At 39.7% G+C, this 22,531-nt stretch overlaps 2 protein-coding genes across 3 annotated transcripts in view; both read right to left on the bottom strand.

Annotated features, from left to right (window-relative positions):
* Positions 1 to 16,090, bottom strand: part of DNAJB14 (DnaJ heat shock protein family (Hsp40) member B14) — a 45,607-nt gene extending 29,517 nt beyond the window's left edge. For both annotated transcript variants that reach the window (XM_045997757.1, XM_045997756.1), the window contains exon 1: positions 15,536 to 16,090. In XM_045997757.1, coding sequence (XP_045853713.1) covers positions 15,536 to 15,668 — 133 coding nt within the window. In that variant the 5' untranslated portion in view covers positions 15,669 to 16,090. The remainder of the gene's footprint in view (positions 1 to 15,535) is intronic.
* A 1,228-nt stretch (positions 16,091 to 17,318) lies between these two features.
* Positions 17,319 to 19,553, bottom strand: LOC123930319 (histone H2A.Z). Its single transcript, XM_045986678.1, has 5 exons — positions 19,398 to 19,553; positions 18,887 to 18,964; positions 18,490 to 18,603; positions 18,012 to 18,141; positions 17,319 to 17,755 (listed from the first exon to the last, which is right to left on the bottom strand). Exons 1-5 carry the CDS (start codon positions 19,398 to 19,400, stop codon positions 17,694 to 17,696), a joined length of 387 nt encoding a protein of 128 aa, XP_045842634.1. The 5' UTR covers positions 19,401 to 19,553; the 3' UTR covers positions 17,319 to 17,693.
* Positions 19,554 to 22,531: the final 2,978 nt, after the last annotated feature.

Genomic DNA, 22,531 nt, shown 5'->3' with positions numbered 1-22,531 from the left:
TCACACGATATACCAACAACAACAACAACAAAAACAGACCACACACCTAAGTGTGTGTATGAAGAAAATACAGAAGAAAAATTTTCTTCCTAGAAGAAAATATAGGAATATATCTTTGTGACCCTGAGTCAGGCAAAACATTTTTAGATAAAAGTACAGGTGACAAAGAAAAATAGAGAAACTAGACTTCAACAAAATTAAAAACTTTCTCCCCTCAAAGAATATTACCAATAAAGTAAAAAGACAATCCACAGAAAGAGAGAACATATTTAAGAAATCATACATCTGGGGCGCCTGGGTGGCTCAGTGGGTTAAAGCCTCTGCCTTCGGCTTGGGTCATGGTCCCAGGGTCCTGGGATCAAGCCCCGCATCGGGCTCTCTGCTCAGCAAGCAGCCTGCTTTCCTTCCTCTCTCTCTGCCTGCCTCTCTGCCTACTTGTGATCTCTCTCTGTTGAATAAATAAATAAATAAATAAATAAATAAATAAGAAATCATACATCTGAAAAAGATATACCCAAGAGAAATAAAAACACACATCTACACAAAAACTGATCCACAAATGTTCATAGCAGCATTGTTCATACTAGAAAAACATTGGAAAGAATCCAAATGTTCATCAATTGATGAACGGATAAAATGTGATATGTCCATACAACGGAATATTATCAACAATAAAAAGAAACGAAGTACTAAGGAAACAATCAACAAAAACTAAAAGGCAGCCTATGGAATAGGAGTAGATATTTGCAAACAACATATCTGATAAAAGGTTAGTATCCCAAATCTATGAAAAACTTATCAAACTCAACATCCAAAAGACAGATAATCCAGTTAAGAAATGGGCAGAAGACATGAATAGACATTTATCCAAAGAAACCTTTTAAAGAAGACCTTTTTTCCAAAGAAGATATACAAATGGCTAACAGACACATGAAAAGATGCTCAGCATCACTCATCATCAGGGAAATAAAAATCAAAACCATGATGAGATACCACCTCATACCTGTCAGAATGGCTAAAATCAACAACACAAGAAACAACAGGTGTTGTTGAGGATGCATAGAAAGGGGAACCCTCTTGCACTCTTGATAGGAATGCAAACTGGTGCAGCCATTCTGGAAAACAGTTGGGAGGTTCCTCAAAAAGTTAGAAATAGAAACTCTACAATCTAGCAATTATACTATTAGGTATTTACCCAAAGGATACAAAAATACAGATTCAAAGTGATACATACACCCTGATGTTTATAGCAGCATTATCAACAATAGCCAAAGTATGGAAAGAACCCAAATGTCCATCAACTGATGAATGATAAAGAAGATGTGTGTATACACACACACACACACACACACACACACACACACACACACACTGGAATATTACTCAGCCATCAAAAAGAATGAAATCTTGCCATGTGCAACAACATGGTGCAACATGGAGCAAGAGTGTATTGTGCTAATGAAATAAGTCAGTCAGAGAAAGACAGATACCATATGATTTCACTTATACATAGAGTTTAAGAAACAAAACCCAAGACCGTATGGGAGAGGAAGGAAAAAAAGAGAGGGAAACAAACCATAAAAGACTCTTAATGATAGAGAACAAACTGAGGGTTGATGGAGGTAGGTGGGTGGGGGATGGGCTAGATGGGTGATGGGTATTAAGGAGGGCACTTGTTATAAGCACTAGGTGTTACATGAACAACCGAATTCCATTCTTTCTTTTTTTTTTAATAAACATATAATGTATTTTTATCCCCAGGGGTACAGGTCTGTGAATCGCCAGGTTTACATACTTCACAGAACTATCATAACACATGCCCTCCCCAATGTCCATAACCTCACCCCCCTCTTCCGACCCCTCTCCCCCCAGAAACCCTCAGTTTGTTTTGTGAGATTAAGAGTCACTTAGGGTTTGTCTCCCTCCCGATCCCATCTTGTTTCATTTATTCTTCTCCTACCCCCCTAACCCCCCATGTTGTATCTCCACTTCCTCATATCAGGGAGATCATATGATACTTGTCTTTCTCTGATTGACTTATTTCACTAAGCATGACACCCTCTAGTTCCATCCACGTCGTCGCAAATGGCAAGATTTCATTTCTTTTGATCCACCAAATTCCATTCTTAAAACCAATATTGCATTGTGTATTAACTAACTAGAATTTAAATAAAGATTTGGGTGAAAGGGGGTGCCTGGGTGGTTCAGTCAGTTAAGTGTCTGCCTTTGGCTCAAGTCATGATCCCAGGGTCCTGGGATCAAGCCCTGCATTGGACACCCTGCTCAGCAGGGAGTCTGCTTCTCCCTCTACCCCTCCCCCACTTGTACACATTCTCTTTTTCTGAAATAAAATCTTTGGGGAAAAAATGAAGTACTGATATATGCTACAACATAAATGAATTTGAAAACATGCTCAGTAAGAAAAAAAAGAGTCACAAATATTGTATGATTCTATTAATATGAAATGTATAAAGCAAGCAAATGTAGAGAGAAGAAAGTATTATTAGTCATTGCCAAGGGCTAGTGGGGAGGAAAAGGAAGAATTTGGGACAAATGAGGATTAACTGCTAATGAGCATAGGGTTCTCTTTGAGGTGAAGAAAATGTTCTAAAATTGTTTGCTGCAATGGTTGCACAACTGTGAATGTACTAAAACCCACTGAATGGTATACTTTATTTATTTATTTTTAAAGATCTTATTTATTTGTTTGACAGAGAGAGAGAGAGAGAGACAGCAAGAGAGGGAATACAAGCAGGGGGAGTGGGAGAGAGAGAAGTAGGCTTCCCACTGAGCAGGGAGCCCAATGTGGGGCTCGATCCCAGGACCCTGGGATCATGACCTGAGCCAAAGGCAGATGCTTAATGACCGAGCCACCCAGGTGCCCCTGAATGGTATACTTTAAATGAATGAATTATACATATGTGAACTGTATCTCAATAAGGCTGTTTTTAATATACATATACATACACATACACACACACATATATGTATATATATTAAAGATCTTAGCAGTGCTGGCAAATTTGTAAACATATAGTTGTTTATTATTTATATCATAATAAAAGTTTATATATGTGTATACATATATAAGTGTCTGTGTGTGTGTGTGTGTGTATTTCTTCCTACCATATCTTTTCCCTAGCTAATGCATTCAAGAGGTCACCAAAGACATAAGAAATTGTTTTTATAATATCTAGTTGTAGATGACACAGAAAGGCTCTTAGACCACAACCTATTAGTTATTAATAAGATAATATATGTTATATAGTTAATTTTTAACTACAGTTTGTATTTAATGCAGTCATAATGTTAACCCTGAGAGCAGAAGTCAACATGATCTAGAGGTTACAAAATCCTCAAAAATTTTGTAAGAATTCTGGGAAGAAGGATGTGACACAGCAGCTAAAATTTCAAATCTCTGCTAATTGCCTTATAAAATCTGGGCAATTAGATAGCAAAATCCAAACCCCATGCACAAAATCCCCAAATACCAGAAGGTGTGGATGAACTAATAGTTATGAGATCTATGTAGGTTTTATCATCTGTGTGGGAAGAAGTAGAGTACAGTAACAGGGCATTTGCTGGTCCACAGAACAAAAGAACTCCAAAATAACCAACAGGGACTTTCTATATTACAACACAATAGGAAAAACTGAGAAAAGTACGTAAAAAAGAGTGAGTTTTGCTCACTACCGTAGCATGTGAGTGACAGGGTCCACAATAAACTCTTAAGGGGATAGAAACTCCAGGCACTATAAACACTCAAAATTAATCAGTCAAAACTCCCATCCAGAACAAAGCCACACGAACATGACCCAAACTGAATAGGACAGTGGTAGAAGAAATAAACTCCAGATTAAGTGAGGAAGGAGAAAAGAGAAAGAACTTACATAGCAAGGTGACATATTTTCAAACATTACCCAAAAACTGGAGAAGGATCTCTGTGTATTTAGAAAGGCTAATTAACTTCACATAAAAATGAGTATAAAAAATTAGTAAAAGAAAATGCTAGAACTGATATCTGATACAAAGTTATTGTGAGAAAAAGAGTGAATGGGAATAAAATAAATCTCTGAAGACAATGAATATATACCACAAAGACTTACATACCACAAACAAAACAGGTAAACGTCATAAGTAACTACTTCAAAACAAGCTGAAAAGACTTTAAAAAGTTATACACAATATGAAAGTATACCATAAATTCAAACTGGAAAAACCCCCAGAATTATTCATTCAGAGCTTAGATGATAAAACTCAAGAAACAATAAGAAATAAAAGAAAAACAAATTCAAAAAAGAAGACTAAACTAGGTGAAATAAGGAATTAATAAACTACAGATAATTTTGTGTAAGCAAAAGAGAATATTAAAAGGAGGAAAAATTTTTAAATTAAAAAATGAAAAAGACAGGGGCGCCTGGGTGGCTCAGTGGGTTAAGCCGCTGCCTTCGGCTCAGGTCATGATCTCGGGATCCTGGGATCGAGTCCCACATCGGGCTCTCTGCTCAGCAGGGAGCCTGCTTCCCTCTTTCTCTCTCTGCCTGCCTCTCTATCTACTTGTGATCTCTCTCTGTCAGATAAATAAATAAAATCTTAAAAAAAAAAAAGAAAAAGACAAAAAAAATGAGAAAAAAAATGGCAAATACTGAAAATAGACTACCCAACATACATATAACAGGAGTCCTAAAAAAGAAAAATAAGGGAATAAAACAATAATTGGAGAAAACTTTTCTGATAAAAACATCTAAAATCATATAATGAAGGGGCAAATCACATACCCAAGAATACTGACACAAAATAACCAACACCAAAATATATTCCAGTAAAATTAACCAAGCATCTAGGCAAAAAGACAAAACAATTTATAAGTGAAAGAAAATTAGATTGTCATCAAACTCTGCTTGTAAGTAGTATTTGCAGAAAACAATGGAATAACATATTTAGATATCCAAACAAAGAAAATTTCAGCCAAGTATTTTGTACACACCAATTAACTTCAAGCACTAAGCCCCAAATGAACAGTTTTCAACATTCCAGAACTTAGGAGCATAGTTCCCACAAGCCCTTCCTAGAAATCTACTAGAGAAAAAGCTTTAGGAATCCAAAATAATTAAAAATACATTGATATATGAACTGATGGTGAGAACTAAATGTCTAGTGACCTACAGAGATAAGACTAAATGACAATTAAAAGAAAGAGTATATAGTATGTAATAACAATATGCTCTCTGACACTGTAAACAGATTTAAATATTTTTTAAAATGATGAACTTCCTCTGGCTTGTCTTTTACTTGAAAAAACAAATTATTGGTCTTCTCTTCCCTTTCCTTCTCTACCTTTTGGCAGTTGACGCTTGAATGAAGGAAGCTTATTGGAACCAAGAGGGGAGTTATAGCCAAAAACAGGGCTGAGAATGGCATTACAAATATGGAAATGGAGAAGGCTAGAATGAACTCTGGTGGAGGTTTGTGAGTGTTGCACAGATATCAAAATTGATAAAGATTAAATTACTATAAATGTGTATGTCCATAAACAAACACATGTAACACACAGAAATAAATACACATACAAATACAAACATACATTCACACGTACATATATTTCTTAGCTCCAATGACTGAGACGGCCCAAAGGCAATGACAACCCTGTAGCAAGAAGCCTACCTGGTGTGTATATCTTAGTTTCCAAGTACCATTGATCACTGTAAAGAATAAGAGCTCCTTGGAGAAATAGCTGATTCCCAGGACGATATAATAAAAAATGAACCTGAAAATCTTTTTGTGCCTGAAAGGAAGGAAGCTCAAAGAGTGATGAAGATAAGTCAAAAAGACAAAGAAAGGGTGCCTGAGTGGCTCAGTCAGTTAAGCGCCTGCCTCCGGCTTGGGTCATGATCCCAGAGTCCTGGGATCGAGCCCTGCCTTGGGCTTCCTGCTTTGCAGGAACCTGCTTCTCCCTTTCCCAGCCGCTCCCCGTTTGTACTCTCTCTCTCTCTGTGTCAAATAAATAAATAAAATCTTAAAAAAAAAAAAAAAAAAAGACAAAGGAGTCAGCTGGAAGGGACTCCTGACTAAATCTGAGGCAATATGAGCAACAAAATTAAAAGTGATAGCAATAGGAGTAACTGGGTGTCTCAGCTGGTTGAGTGTCTGACTCTTGGTTTTGGCTCAGGTCATTATTTCATGGGTCATGAGACTGAGCCCCAAATCAGCTCCATGGTCAGTGGGGAGTCTACTTGGAATTCTCTCCCTCTCCTGTCACAACCCCTTCTTCCACTCACCCACATGCTCACTCTCTCTCAAATAAATAAATCTTTTTTTAAAAAATGCTAGATTAAACAGGAATCCATGAATCCAAACTAATAAAGTTGAAGCAACTAATAAATAGTAGAAGAAATGACAGAATTAGAAAACCACCATTTGACAACCATTAGAAATTTATTCAGGAAAGAATTATTGATCAACTCTAAAAGGAGTTGGGTAAAGTTTGTTGGGGAACAGGACATTTATACAGTTTCAAGTATTTCCCTATAAAATATTTATTAATTACAAAGGGGAAACAAAGTAAGTTTAGAATGGAGAAACCTGACAACGAGCAACTCAAACAAACAAGTGATCAAAATAAGCATCAATCAATAAAGACCATATCACTCCAGATATTCTATACTAAGAAAACAACATCACTTCTTATGTATTCCTGCCAAAAACTCATATGAAGAAATAAATGTCAAACCCAAATTGAGGGAAATTTTACAAAATAACTGGCCTGTACCCACCAAAGGTCAAGGGAGGAAAGAGAAAAGATGCTATCTGGAGAATAAAACATGTCAAATAAATGCAGTGTGTCTTTTTTGCTATCAAAGACATAATTGGGAAGATGGACAGAATCTGAATGAGGTACATGCATTAGTTTCATTAATTTAACAGTTATACTGTGGTTATATAAAAGAATGTCCCTGTCTTAGAAAATATACACTGAATTATTGAGGGCTAACAGGACATCCTGTCTACAACTTACTCTTAACTGGTTCAGGAAAAAATATAGTGAGAACAAATTGTGCACGTATGCGTAGGACAGGGGAGACAGCAAGAAAGGACAGAGGAAGGGCATGATAAAGCAAATATAGTAAAATTTTATCAAATAGAAAAAGCCGGAGTTAGATACATAAGGGAAGTCTATACTATTCTTGTGACTTTTATAAAACTTTTAAATTATTTCAAATTAAAAAAAAAAAACTTGAAATGGGGAGGGCAAATGGGGAGAGTATATGCCAAAAATTTTAACTTTTCAATAATGCATTAGGGGAGTGGTATTGGTTAATATTACTCTGAAACTATTATGTAAGTATATGATGTGGCAGAAAGCAAAAAAATAATCATGACATATTCTATCATTCACTATGGCCTTGAGAACCAGCATTACTACTATGGAAGGAAGGAAAGAGAAATATAAACTAGGGAAAAAAAAGAAATATAAACTAGAGAAATTTAACACCCCAAAGTGCTTAATATGAATGAGAAGTAAAAGTACAAACTCATAAACTATTTTAGATTTAGAAGAAAAAAAGTTATTTCCTAGTCTGTACACTAAAAAAGCCCAGAAATAATGAACAATCTAGTAGCTACAGCATCCTTACTGCCAGACTGCAATGTTGAAACACCATTTTCTATTAAAAGAAACTTACTGTAGATATGACTGATTCCAGATCTATCACAGAATATGTACAAGAGGAGCCTGAAACATTCTGTTATACCAAACAGGAAGTTAACTATTTAAGATTATTGGGACTCTGTGTGTACTCAGGAGCTAAATGTAAAGGGGCTCCATACTGGCCAAAGACCCAAAAAAACAGTTGACCCTGAACAACCCAGCAGTTAAGGGCACCAATCCACATGCAGTTAAGAATACCCATATAACTTTTGGCTCAGTAAAAGCGTAATTACTAATAGCTTACTACTGACTGGAAGGAAGCTTAACAATGACATAAATACTTGATTAACACATAAATTGTATATCATATACATTATATACTATATTCTTACAATAAAAGAAGCTGGAGAAAAAAATGTTACTAAGAAAATTATAAGGAAAACACACTTATAGAACTGTACTGTATTTAGGAAAAAAAAAATCTGATTAGTGGATCCACACACTTCAAACCCATGTTGTTCAAGGGTCAACTACACTAATTAGTTGCTTTTGTAGAAAAACAGGGAACCAACTCCTTTTCTTGAAAACTGATAAAAGCAATCAAGCACTTGTCTTTCCTGTATGAACTGTACTACTATGTAACCCTAAGACAGAAAAAGGGAACTCTCTTTATAGAAGTAGTTCAGCTAATAAATGAAGAATTTTTTAAAAACTCGTGGAGCCAGATATGAAAATGGTTTTATGTGTTTAGTATTTACAGATAGACAAAAAATCCCTATGCATGTAAGTTAGAAGTTATCTGTGCATTCCCTTTCATTCTTAGCACAAAAATACTCCTCCAGTGTTTTGTTTTGGACATCTTCCAGGTTAATAGTTAGATGCTGAATATTGCTGAAGCAGGATCACTATTGTTTTATATTTTCAACATTTTTATGATAGTGAAAATTTGTCTACAATTTCATGCATAAGGGGCTCTGCTTAACAATGGCTACATGTGTACATGCACCCACACCAAATACTCTTTGACTCCAAAGAGCGAAAATTTGGACAAGTTCCATTACCTCTAGGTCTCAATATCCAGTTTTGTCATCTTAAAAATGGAATCAGCAAGGCTTTCTTTATTAACAATTTCTGGAACCAATCCCTGAGAAGGTAATATGATTCAGTTCAAATACTGCCAGAATTTAGAACACATTGGATTTTTCTGTATTAGCTACCATGAGATCTCATTTGCAAATAATGTGCAGTATTACAAACATTAATAGGGCGAATATAGTACTTATAAACCAGACTACATTTATTTTTGGTTTTTAAAATTATACAATATCATTTTATGTCTTCACTTTCCACACCTATTGCTTTGCTTTGGGATTTTGACAGAATCTGCATTTAATTTAAAAATACTCCATATTGGGGCACCTAGGTGGCTCAGTCATTAAGCGTCTGCCTTCGGCTCAGGTCATGAACCCAGTGGCCTGGGATCAAGCCCTATATTGGGCTTCCTGCTCTGTGGGAGGCCTGTTTCTCTCTCTTCCCACTTCCCCTGCCTAATCTCCTCTTTTGATGTCTCTTTCTCTCTGTCAAATAAATAAATAAAATCTTAAAAAAAAAAAAAGAATACTCCATATTAAGGACTAGTGAAAAAGTAAATACAATGTTAAAAATGTTTATGTGAATCATCCAAAAGTGAAGAATCAAGATCTGTCTTTATTTCTTAAGTTTCTATTGCACACCTGTTATATAGAATGTCCCCTATTAGCTTAACTAAAATAGGATGCATAATTTGAAAAACAAACGGATGTTTTTCTCCTCTTCACAAACCAGAAACAGCTTTTATTTGTGCAATTACAGAAGTAATGTTTCTCAGCTCATTAAAAGACACAACAAAGTAAAAATCACTTATAAATCCCACACAAGAAAATCACTCACTATTTTGCTATATTTGACTTCAGTTACTCTAGTTAACTGTCGAGTTTTTTATGTATGCTTAAACAAAATTAGAATAATCTATATGTGTTGATAGCTTACCTTTATTTAATTCATAAAACATGCATTTGCATTTAAGTTTTTATCAAATTATCGGTCCACATCACTATTTATTTATTTATTTATTATTCAGGACTTCTGCAATAGGGGAGTAATCAGGCTTAACTTCAAATTCAGCAAAGACAGCTGGGGATTTATGGCCAATGAGCAGGGTGAGGGAATCAGTGGATGGAAAATTATTGAGGCACATTATTATTTTTAATAGGTGCATAGTATCTGAATGCAATGTAATTTATTTAACAATTCTCACTGTTGAACACTTATACTCTTTCCAAATTTTGCTAGTGACAATTTTTACATATACATTTGCATACTTACCTGATTATTGAAAAGCTTCATTTGTGAATATATTAGCATGTTAAGCCACACAGCTATAACATTTTCATTTAATTATTTAGCAAATCATCTTTACTGAAGGGAATAAAGTTATATAAACAGGTGTCATTCCAGAAAATACAGGCTTATATATGCCAAAGCAAATACTGTCAGATACCAGGGGAGTAAAAAGGATAATTAAGATTAAAAGATTAAAATGGTTTGTGATGGCAAGACTTTTTTTTTTTTTTTGATGGCAAGACTTTTTAATCTTGGAGAAGTACGGCTATATGCACGAGGAATGAAAGGAGGGAGAACCACATGTTAATTAAGCATGGAATGAGTAGTTGAATCTAAATGGAGAGCAATCCTAACTTAAAGCAATTATTTTGTGCTCAAACAGGTAACTAAAAATGACAGAAAATAAATATTATACTGTTGACCCAAAGGCAGTATCCAAATACTTTTGGCTTAGTAATAATGCATGACATTCTTACAGCACTTAATACAATACCCTTATAATAGTCCTGTGAAAATTACAGATGAGATAACTAAGTTTCAAGAAAGGAAAGGAGAATCAAGGAATTAAGTCATTATTATGTCCAGCAGATATGTTATACTTCATTCCTTAGAATGTAAGCTCTAGGAGGACAAGAACTTTGTCTTACTGTTCACTGACTCCCTAACCACAAAGAACTGTGGATTCAGTAAATGTGTGTTGAATAAAGGTATCCCCATTTTAGAGATGAGAAAATTGAAGCTCCAAAAAATAGTTATATATGCATACACAACTATTAAATTAAGGTTCAAACCCAAATTCAGTATTCTTTCTTTAACTATAATGTCTGAAACAGTTTGGCTATTAAATGAAATTTGGAGATCATTTTGTAACACTTAACTCAATGTTATCGAAGTAATTGTTCTGAATGTATAATTTGTACTCGTCACTAAATTTTAATTAAGTCAGAAATAGAAAATGGAATTGCCTTAAAAGGACTAGGTTAGCTAATACTCCAGATGTGTAATGACAGTTTGAAAAGCTTTAATTTACTATTTGAAGTGAGGCAAAAGAGGGACAGAACTCTGAATTTTTTATTAGATTTAAATTTCAAAATAATGTAGTAAAAAAAAGGAAAATTCTATACATATATCTCCCATATGAGGGAAAAAATAGACAACTATTTTAAGTGCTATTGTGCAGACGGATGCTGCAAATTACACATGAGTTATCCATTCATTAAAATAGACACAGGATGGCCTTTTTTTGAAGTTGTAGGCCACAATTTAGTTCAAGTTACTAAGAAATTCTTGAAAACAATCAAAATGCTTTTCTTCAAAAAAAAAAAAACAAAAAACCAACAACAAAAATATCTATACTAATTGGCCCCAGTTAGTATGAAACAGTAAAGTTAATACCAAGTAAATAGCAATGTAAAGCATTAAAACAGTGAGATTGTATCCCTCTGTGAAAATCCAAAACATATCAATAATTCAATAAATATACAGTTTAAGAAACTAAAACGTAGTTTACTTTTCTGCTTGCTGACATGATTTTTCCAGAATATATAGTAGCTAGCCATATATATCAATCCTTTTGAACATAAACCAAACTCCTAGTATGAAAATATTTGAATATTTGTAAAATTCAGTTCTCTTAGAAGTCCACTGAAATAAATGATCCATAAAATAATATCCTCAACTAAAAACATAGAAAGCAATAATGTCCTAGATCCATTTTAAGACCAAGCTTTTCCTCAAGGAAAACTTGCCAACTTTTTAAAGTGTTTTATCAATCCAACTGCTCACCTGGCAAAAATAAAATGTAAAGAGGATAAAAATTCTGGAGTTTGGTTAGAATTTACTCTCACATTTTCCCATTCACTGTGTAAGAATAATGAAAGTCAATAAGCAATGTCTTCTTTTGCCTATCTTAGTAGGAAAATACATCCAGAGGAACCTTCAGTCAAAACCCTGAGTTATAAGAATTTGGTAGTAATCTAGAAGAATAGGAGAGTTTCAGAGTAGGAGGAGAATAGGAGAAATTTAGGGATAAAATTTTAAAATTTCATTTCAACCAATAGCTTCAATTTCTTTCTATACTAAATATTTTCTAAGGACTTAAACAAATGTTCTAGATCTTTCCCTCCCCTAAATCCTTAAATTATTCCATTAAACATCTTCTGAGAGCATTCTGTGTAAAACACACTTTGCTAAGCATTTGAGCATAACTTTATTTCAGCTAATGCTCACCTCAGCCTTGTGATAAAATCTTCATTTCACACATAACATTTCACCCTTCATAACTCACATAAAAAATGACTTAGAGATGTTAAGTAACTTGTCCCTGGTTACAAAACTGTTAGAGGCAAAGTCTGAATCTGTACTAAGATTTTCTGACCACACCACAACTGTGCCCTATCACTTTACTTGGTAATCACAGAACTGCCTTTGCAAGACATTGTACTATTAATTTTCACTGTTATTTTTCTTAATTTTTTTCTATGTTCATGTCTTTAAGAGCAACAACTGTATTGTGCTTTGATATCTTACAGTATCCTTTAGCAGACTGATTCAAACTATTTATATGATAGGGATGCCTGGCTGGTTCAGTCCATAGAGCACAGGACTCTTGATCTCAGGGTTGTGAGTTCAAGCTATGTTGGGTATAGAGCTTAGTTAAGAAAAAAACACACTGAAAGAATAAAATTTCTCAATAAATCATGAAGCAAACAACAAAAACAACAAATTGTTTATATAAGAATGACAAGCCACAAGGTTAAAGCTTCTCAGAGCCTCACATCTGTTAAATAGAAATGATACCCCCAAAATTGAGTGCTTACTGTTAAACCCATTCCATGTATTAAGTCCTTTAACTCTCACAATAGCCCCATGGTATCGGTACATTACTGCCCCATTTTGCAGATGAAAGAACCAAAGGCTACAGAGGTTATGCCCAAGATTAAGGTTACAGCTAGAAGGTGGAGAAGATAGGATTCAAAAGCCAAGGTATTCCATCTGTTAAAACTGTCCCTCTAGGGGCGCCTGGGTGGCTCAGTGGTTTAGGCCTCTGCCTTCGGCTCAGGTCATGATCTCAGGGTCTTGGGATCGAGCCCCGCATCGGGCTCTCTGCTCAGTGAGGAGCCTGTTTCTCCCTCTCTCTCTGCCTGCCTCTCTGCCTACTTGTGACCTCTCTCTCTCTGTCAAATAAAATAAATAAAATATTAAAAAAAAAAACTGTCCCTCTAGTACTAGATAATGGCTAATATGAAATCATGTATTCATACAGTATGCAAATTTTAACTCTGCGCAATGGTTTCTCGAATGTAACACCAAAAGCACAGGCTTAAAAGCAAAAACAGACAAATGAAACTACATGAAGCTTAACAACTTCTGTACAGCAAAGGACACAATCAGCAGAATGAAAGACTTCCTACAGAATGGGTGAAAAAATGTGCAAATCATATATCTGATAAGGGCTTTATATTTAAAATACATAAAGGACCCCTACAACTCAACCACAAAACAAATAATCCAATTAAAAATGGGCAAGGGTGCCTGGGTAGCTCAGTCCGTTAAACATCTAAAAAACTTTTGGTGAGGATGTGAAAAAAACTAACTCTTGTGCACACTGTTGGTGGGAATGTAAAATAAGCAACTGGTATGGAAAACAGTACAGTAGTTCCTCAAATATTTAAAAACAGAACTGCCAATATGATCCAGCAATCCCATTTCTGGGTATGTATCTCAAAGAACTGAAAGCAGGAGAAACTTGCAATGTGATACTTGCACACCCACATTCACAGCAGCATTATTCACAATAGCCACAATATAAAAACAACCTAAATGTCTACTGGCAGATGAATGAAAATGTTGGGGGTGGGGTGTGTGCATGTAAAATGAAATATTATATAGCCTTAAAAAAGAAAATCATATCACATGCTACAACATGTACTTAACGGACATTATGCTAAGTGAAATAAACCAGTCAAAAAAGACAAACACTGTATGATTTCACTTACAGAACATATTTAAAGTAGTAGAATTTTAAAAATAAAGAACAGTGTTGCTAAGACTGGCACGCAGGGAAAATGGGAAGTTGTTTTGTTGGTATAGAATTTCAGCTCTAGAAGATGAAAAATTCCAGAGATCAGTATAAAAATGGTTAATACTACTGAACGAAATGCTTAAAAATGATTTAGTAAATTTTGTTACATATTTGTGCCACATTTTAAAAAAATATTAACTCCTTTCTTTCCTTTCACTTCCTTTTCCTGTCCTCTCTGGTACAGTATTCAGCAGCAGTGTAACAAAAATGATAGAGAAAGCAAAGAATACAAGGGGTTCAACAATATAAAAAAAATTGAGAAAACAATAAACCAGCCTCATGTTCTTATTAACTTATCATTAATTTTCTTAACCTAGAAATACCTTGAACCTCCAGTCAAACAGTATTCCATTGGCAAGACAATAGAGCATGATGGTTAAAGGCTCTTTGGAGTTGGAAAGCTCAAGTACTACTCTCACTTTGGTACTAATTAGTCTGCGATCTTCGGTAAAATATTTTTATTCATTCACTCACTGATTCATTCATTCATTTATTCATTCATTCATCAAAAAATGTTTACACATGGGTAACCCGGTTAAACAAATTCCATCTCTACAGAGGACTGTTCTGAGGAGTAAATGAAATATTTCATACAAAACACTAGGCACAAGGCCTGGCACTTAAGTGCTCAGTAAATGTTGGCTATTATTATTACTTTAAAGCCTACAGAGCAGGACCTAAACAGGGCGAATAAGTCAGTCCAATATGGTATTCCTTAGTGATTTCCCTGATTTATCAATAATTATGGTGTTATCAAATAGTATCAGTCAGATACTACTTAGGAAATCATTGCTGACTCTATCATTCTTGCCGGATTTGTGCTCCTCTCTCCTAAAAAAACAAACAACCAAAAAACAAAACAAACACAAAAGCTCTACCAAGGAAAAGCAATGTCATCTCAGGTATTCGAAATGTTTGCTCTGGGAATAGGATTCTACCCCAGAGGTGGTGGAACAGAGACCTGTACATGAGCCACCAGAGTTTCCCATTCCTCTCACTTCTTTAGGGGCCTAGGCCGTATTTGAGGGTTAAGATGCGGTGGGAGGGGGCCACACAACCGAACAGCCATTTATAAAGCCCCACTCAGGTAAGACGGGGTCAGAGGAATCTCCTGGCAGAATGACAGCCAGACCTTTACAAAACGGACCCGAGCACCGGCAACACTCTTCTGTCAGCTGAGAGCCGGCATCTGGAAGGCAAGCTAGTGCAGAGGGAATCTCGGGCAGCCCACCCCAGGCCCAGCCCGGGGCAGTCGGGACCGGGGCGGGGGTGTGTCGGGATGTTCCTCCCCGGGGCCCTGCGACGGGGTCTGGCAGGCCTGGGGCGCCGCCGGTTCCCGGGGGGACGATGGTGGGGGCGGGGGCGGGCTACGCGGCGGTCTGGGGACCCGGCAGGTAGGGAAGGGACACTGAGGGCCTCACCGCGGGCCGAGGGCAGTGGGTAGAGCTTCTCCGCCTTTTGCAGGAAGCGCTGGGCCTTCTCACGGTTGCCGGCGTTGAGGGCCTCCCGGGCGATCTCCACACATTTCTCCGCCTCATCCCGGTTCCCCTCCATGGCTTGCGCTTTCTTCCGTTTCCCCCGGTAGCACAGCTACGGGGGGGTGGGGTGGGGAAACGGACGCCCGGCCGCGGCGGAGGCGAGCCGACCCGGGGTGGGGGCGTGCGGTGGCTAGCGGGGAGGAGAGCAGGGCACCGTGGCGGCGGCGGCGGCCCGGGCGGACTGGCGGGCTCACAGCTCCGCCTCCTCACGGCGGCCTCCCCGCCCCCCGCGGGCCCCTACGGCGCGAGCCTCATCCCTCCGGGCCCCTGGACCGAGCTCCCGGGCCTGGGAGTCGGAGCCGATTCCGCTGTCAGTGCGCGACGCCGACACGCTCGGAGCCAACCAACGCCGGAGGCCGGGGGTTGGGGGGGGGGGAGTAGGCGGGCGATACCAGCTGGCTGCCAGCCGGGGGATTCCGTCGAAGTGGGGACCGGGCCTCCCGCCTTCCCAGCGCCGTGCCCCCTGACCTCCCAGCGCGGCCAGCGCAGGCGGGAGCCCGCCTTTCGGGCGACCGGAGCAATGGATGGGGGCTGGGGACGCTCGTTTTCGGGAAAAATCTCAGGGATCAAAGGGCCGCCTCTAGGCCCCCTCAGCCTTGGGAGGTTTCGGTCAGGTGAGTACCGCGCTGTCAGTCCCTAGTAAGTGCTTCCGGCACAGGTGTTCAGAAGCTCATTAGAGCGCCATTTGACCCTAACCACAGTATCGTTTTATACTCTAACTACGGTATTGTTTTATTTCCTTTTTATTTCAGCTACACACCATTTTCCTGACTCATATTCCATTAAATTGCTTCTCGGTACATCCACAAGATATGAACCCTTTATTTGTAGTTTGCAAATTATTCCGGTGAAAAGCCCTAATCCAAATCCTTTATGACCAAAACAAGGCACCACCTTTTCTTAATGTATTACCATCACAGAAAATGACTTGGATTTTTCCTCTTCCCCCATTTTCATGACATTTCCTGGTGATCTTTAATGTCATGTTGGGTCTCCTTGGTGGGGTGAAAGGGACCACTTATTGCTTGGTAATGTCATGCAAATTTAACAGATTAGGACAGGAACTTCACAAAGCAAGTGTCAAAATGGTCCACTCAACCCAACCAAAAAATACTCATTTTTTCACCATGTTCAATCAAGCTATTGTCAGCATGCATATATGTAACTCAGGACTTGCAAATAAATACGGTCACTCTTCTGGAAAATGGGAAGAGCATGAAGCCCCCCACCAAGATGTTAACTGAAAAATTTAGTTCAAGTGACTTCAAAACACTGTAGCACACGAAAAACTATTATCTCCAAAGTCTAAACTTAACAGTTCCTTCTGTGGAGGTAGCTATAATGCCCTCCCTCTTCCTCCCCAAATCCACCACAGCAATAGCCCACCACTGTGATGCTATCACACAGAGCAGACACCGCCAACAAACTGAGATGGCCAAGCTCAGCCTAAGAAACAGCAACTTGCCCCATTGCAGCTCCTGCCAACATTGTAAAATTCTTAATAGCTTATTACATAACGTTAAAGAAAATTACACTTGGGTCTGCTGACTTGGTTGTACCAAGTTCAATTTCAAGAGAATAAATAGGCTTATGTTAACTGCTGTATGAGATCCCTACTCAAAAGAAAGGAATTCCCATTACAATCAAGCAAATTTAAAACACAGAGTTTGGGATATGACCTTTATTGAGCTTATCCACTGGAGTGGAAATAATGTCTGTACAAAACCAAATGTTTGTTACTATAACTTCTGCATCACAATTAAAATCCAAACAGTTTTTTAAAAACAGTCAACTCAATCAAAACCCACTACTTCAGAATCAATAGCTTCTTTGAAGCCACAGTAACACTTAAATATGGTTAAGACTCGAATGCAGAAATTTGGTTGGTTGGAAAGCTAATTAAACTTCCAACTTGCTCAAATAGAATTACAAAAAGGCAAAATTGTGTTTTTCACAGAGATACAGTCCACTGGAATCACCAACACTGGACAGCTGTTAAGAGTATTTAGAGTCCTGAGATAATAAGGAATCCAGGCATCCTTTAAACAGTCTTCTGTTGTCCTTTCTTCCCAATCAGAGATTTGTGGATGTGTGGAATGACACCTAGGAGAGGAACAGGGATTAATACTACTTTTTAATATATATATAGACATCACATAAAACTAAGAGTTTAATGTTCAACTTGGAAAAGGTCTTTAAATGCAAAGACCAAGTATGTAAATATTAAGTTATATACACAAATCAAATTGCATAATGCAACCACACTTAAGATCCGTGAAAATAGGTCTTCTTCTGTACTAAATAATAATGAGCTACAAAATTTTTTCTATGAAGGAATAAAATTTTAGTATTTACATACCACCACCAGCAATTGTAGCCTTGATGAGAGAGTCCAATTCTTCATCTCCACGAATAGCAAGTTGCAAGTGACGAGGGGTAATACGCTTTACCTTCAAGTCTTTTGATGCATTTCCTGCCAATTCAAGTACCTACAAGGCAGATTCTAATCAATCTCCTTCCAACTTTCCTTAAAGCGGAAGCCCAGAGAGTAGAATCAAATCTTCATGAAGGTATATCTACCAAATGATGTCTTCCCCTACTACCTGAATGGCAACACATGCAAAAGGGGGCACGCAATTTTATTTCCAAGAGCAGCAAACTCAACCAAGCTCAATAGGATTCCTTAATGAACACCAGCCCCCTCTAGCGTTCTCGGAAGCTTCTAGTCGCGTTTAGGGCCTGGGAGTTCTTCTTGCATCACTTTCCTCCTTCCCTCTCGCCGCCTCCCCCCAACCCCCCCAAAACCTTTTCCAGATTATAGGCGTACACCCATTTACCTCTGCGGTGAGATACTCCAGGATGGCTGCGCTGTACACAGCAGCAGTCGCGCCCACACGTCCATGACTGGTCGTCCTAGATTTCAGGTGTCGATGAATACGGCCCACCGGGAACTTAATTTTAAGCACACAAACATAAATGCACAACGATGTTTGAGTGAGAGACGGTAATATTACACGCGCGCCAAACCAAGGGGCATATATGCTGGTGCAGCAACGCGCCCCAGCATCGACACACGTGATCGCCCCCCCTCCGATATTTATCGTATCGGCAAACCAAGTCGCGACACCGCATCACCCACGCAAGGACGAAACGCCCATCTAGAGCGATGATAAACACGAAAAGCGGTGGAAAGAAAAACGCCACAATTCCCAGACTGCACGAACCACCACTGACCTGCAAGCCGGCTCTCTGTGAGCGGGAAACCGCCTTTGTCTTGGCCTTTCCGGAGTCCTTCCCAGCCTTACCGCCAGCCTGCCGCGCGCACACGCCCGCGAGCGAAGGAGGAATAGGGAATATAGGATTACCAGGGCGGCGCGCCCCTCCCCCACCGCGGCGCGGCCCAGGCGCGAGCGCGGCCCCGTGCCCAGCCGGGGTCTCCGGCCAGCCGCGCGCCGCAAGGGCGACCGCGCCCGCCCGCCCCCCGCAGCGCGCCTGCCGCGGCCGCGCGCCTCCGTCCGCCCGCCGGCCCCCAGCGGCGCCGCGCGCGCCACCCAACCGTCGCCGCCTGCCGCGAGATCGGAGGCTGCTCCGCTCGCCGCCGACAAAACACCTCCCCCCGCTCTTCCAAATCCTGTCTCCGCGCGTTCCCAACCGTCGCCACTTCACCCCCATCTCCCGTGTGTAACGGGTTTTTCTCTCATCGGCAAAAACCCGCGAAGTCTTCGAGCGCCTCCGCGAAGTTTACCATTTCGAATTCTGCTGAAGCTCAAACAAGCAAGGCAGAGAAAGGACTAGTCAGCCAGCCAGCGAGATCCCACCGCCTACTCCTTCGTCGCACCGCGATTCAAACTGCGCTGTCTCCCGCCTTCCCCGCTCCCTTTATACTGCTGAATGTTCCCTCATCCGGGAACTCGGATTGCTCATCCCACCAATGGCTGCCACCCGCCCTCGGGACGCGTCCTTGAGGCCTCAGCCAATGAACAAGCGAAGAATAGGGCGGAGGGGCGGGCACTCCGCAGCTCCAGCCGCTATTGGGGCGTGGGGAAGGAGGTGGGGGGAGGGCGGAGGGATGGGAACTGAGGAGAAGAAGGGCACGGCGGCGGGAGGGAAGAAACAGAGCTAGCTACGCTGCGGGAGCGAGGAGGCCCGCCGGCTGTGGTCACGTGTCTGGGAGGAGGAGCTGAGAGGCTGGCTCAGGGGAGGGGCACACGGTGGCGCCCGTGGTCTCCCAGTCTGATCCCGGGGGCTGCGTGTTGCGGCCTCCGGATCTAGCTCGCCCTCCTTCTCCTAACCCCACCGCTTTATCATTCCGACCAGAGCGCTTCGAAGGCTGAGACCCGCTCGCTGGCCCACAGCCTTTTTTTTTTTTTTGCTGGGACCCGGGGCACCCTCTTCCCCGCCGCCCTCTCCATCCCCAGCGTCTCCCCTGGTCTGACAGGTGGCGCGTTCGCGTCGAGTGAGAATGGTTCACTCCTCGGTGAACCACAGGCTTAACAGAGATTTCGCGTGTCTTCCCCGTAGGCAAATCCCCAGCCGCCGAATGATCGCGACCCGCTGCTCCCACGTCATCTTTAGCTGTATCTCCCACATTTTCTTTGCTCGCCACTTTTGACGCCACCCGAGAGTTCCACGGGAACAGTGGCGCAAAGTCACCTCGCTGGTCACAAAAGACCTTTTGCTCTACGCGCGGAGGGCTCGGGGTGAGGCTGTATTCCTTAATCAAATCATAAACCGTATTTTTCTGGAGACTACATATCAATGGGTTGTACTTACAGCCTGGTATCTAAAGTTGATTTAGTGAAACCTGAAAGCCATTATGTGTCAACTTTTCTCTACAGGACATTTTGCTACATGACAAATGTTCGATAAATGTCACTGGGGTAACTCCTAACATGATTCACAGACAGTTACAGATGGTCCATGTAATCAATTGCAAATGGTGGGCTTAAAAAATAGTCCTGTACACAGAGTACTATCATAATGCCAGCTACTTAGCCTTCCAACTAATAGATTAATAACACCTGTGTGCATCTCCAGATACTTGTGGTGATGTAAATCTTTCATAATTATAGTTATTACACTTTAACAGTGTTTCCAACATGAAGTAATTTTGAAATATGTATTAAGTACTTTAAAGTTTCAGTTTGAAAGATTTTATCAAATTAGAGGAATTCTCCATTTCTGGGAGATAAATTCTAGAGAAGAGATTCCCAATAATTTTAATACTAAGGTTTTTTATCGCCCCCCCCACCCCCCGGAACTGAGGCATTGTTCATGATGGCATCAATAGAAGAATTAATCAGTTCTGCCACTGAACTGGTACAATGATAGTAAAAGCTGTGAGGCCTGATGTAATAGTTAACCTAGGCTCCACTGGGCTTTTCTGATAAACAACTTACAAGCCAATATTAATACCTTTTCCAATTTATAGACTATGTTCTCTTTGTTACGAGGTCCAACTAAAGGAATTCACTGTTGCCTCACTGAATAGAGTTTAACAGAACGAGCTCAGGAACAGGTAGAAATAGATTCTGCTCTTCTTTCTGTTATCATACTAACATTTTGGAACTTCTAGTTCTAAGAAAAGGGTATAGTATCACCTATTTTCACATGGTTGGTGAAAGAGTAAAGGAGAGGGCATTCAATGTACCCTCTAGCATATGTTTGTCACACAATAAGCACTCAACCATAACTACGATTATCGTCTACCCTGGATTCTGGGGAGGGGTGAAATGAAATATTTTTGATTCCTAAATATTTTTTCCTGTCTAGTACATTGTCTTCCATTGACTTGAAAGCGGCAAGCCTAAAAACTGCTTAAGTGTACACAACCAAGGCATGCATCCATCCAAACTAAAATCCTAAATTGGTTTAATACCTTCCATGGTTTCCTCTTCTTTCTGATAGCAGGACAACATCAGTTTCTTCATTTTCCCAGCAGTTTTGTGATTACCTACTCTCTTTGCTTCTCTGGAAAATGCATGCTACAAATATGTTAATATTCTTGGATCATTTCTCCTGTACTTGTGTGTATACTACTACATGTATATAATGTATATAGCCAAAGCTATATAATTATTTTGTTCAATGCAATATCCAATGGCTGTTTAAGTCCTCTTTTGCCATAAATATGAAGTAGATGACCCCACTATTATTGATTCTCTCCTTAATGGCCTTATCCTAACTCAGCCAAACTTTCTATGACCGGTTATTACCTCCTCTCAAACACTAGCCTGTATGTTAACTACTGTTGTTTTTTACTTTTTATGGTGAGAATTTGAGACTGTCACATTTGGGAATCTCAAATTTCTGAATAACATTTTGCTTTAAACACCTATTTTTAAGCAAATACAAACAAGTTATTTCAAAAGGTATCAACCTAGATAGATAATGGCAGAATTCTTCTTTTTAGGAAATCCACATTAGAATCCTAGTTCTCACTACCTAGTACATCCAGGAAAGAATGTGCCTTCAAGGACTCTGAGTTCCCATGTAATATAATACAACATACTGACCTAGAGTTAAACAAAAACAAAAACAAGAAAAATGGAATGACTCTGGGTAGCACTCACTTGTTATATAGCCTGAAGTAACTTGAACTTTAAGCCACAGTTTCTTCATATAGGGATTCATCGCATCAGATAAACCAACCTCATAGAACTGTGAATTGATTTCATGAAGTATAAAGGATATGGGGGAGGGGGTCACCTAAGTGGCTCAGTTGGCTGAGCAGCCAACTTTGGTTTCAGCCCAGGTCTACATCTCTGGATCCTGGGATCTGCCCCTGCATTAGGCTCCATCCTCAGCTGGGGAGTCTGCTTGTGGATTCTCTCTCTCTGTCTACTGCTGCCGCTCTCCCTGCTTGAGCAAGCTCTCTCT

The sequence above is a fragment of the Meles meles genome, chromosome 2 (assembly GCF_922984935.1).
Source record: "Meles meles chromosome 2, mMelMel3.1 paternal haplotype, whole genome shotgun sequence".
Classification (NCBI taxonomy): domain Eukaryota; kingdom Metazoa; phylum Chordata; class Mammalia; order Carnivora; family Mustelidae; genus Meles; species Meles meles.
Note: the sequence above shows the minus strand (reverse complement) of the source record. Positions and strands in the feature narration are given on the sequence as shown.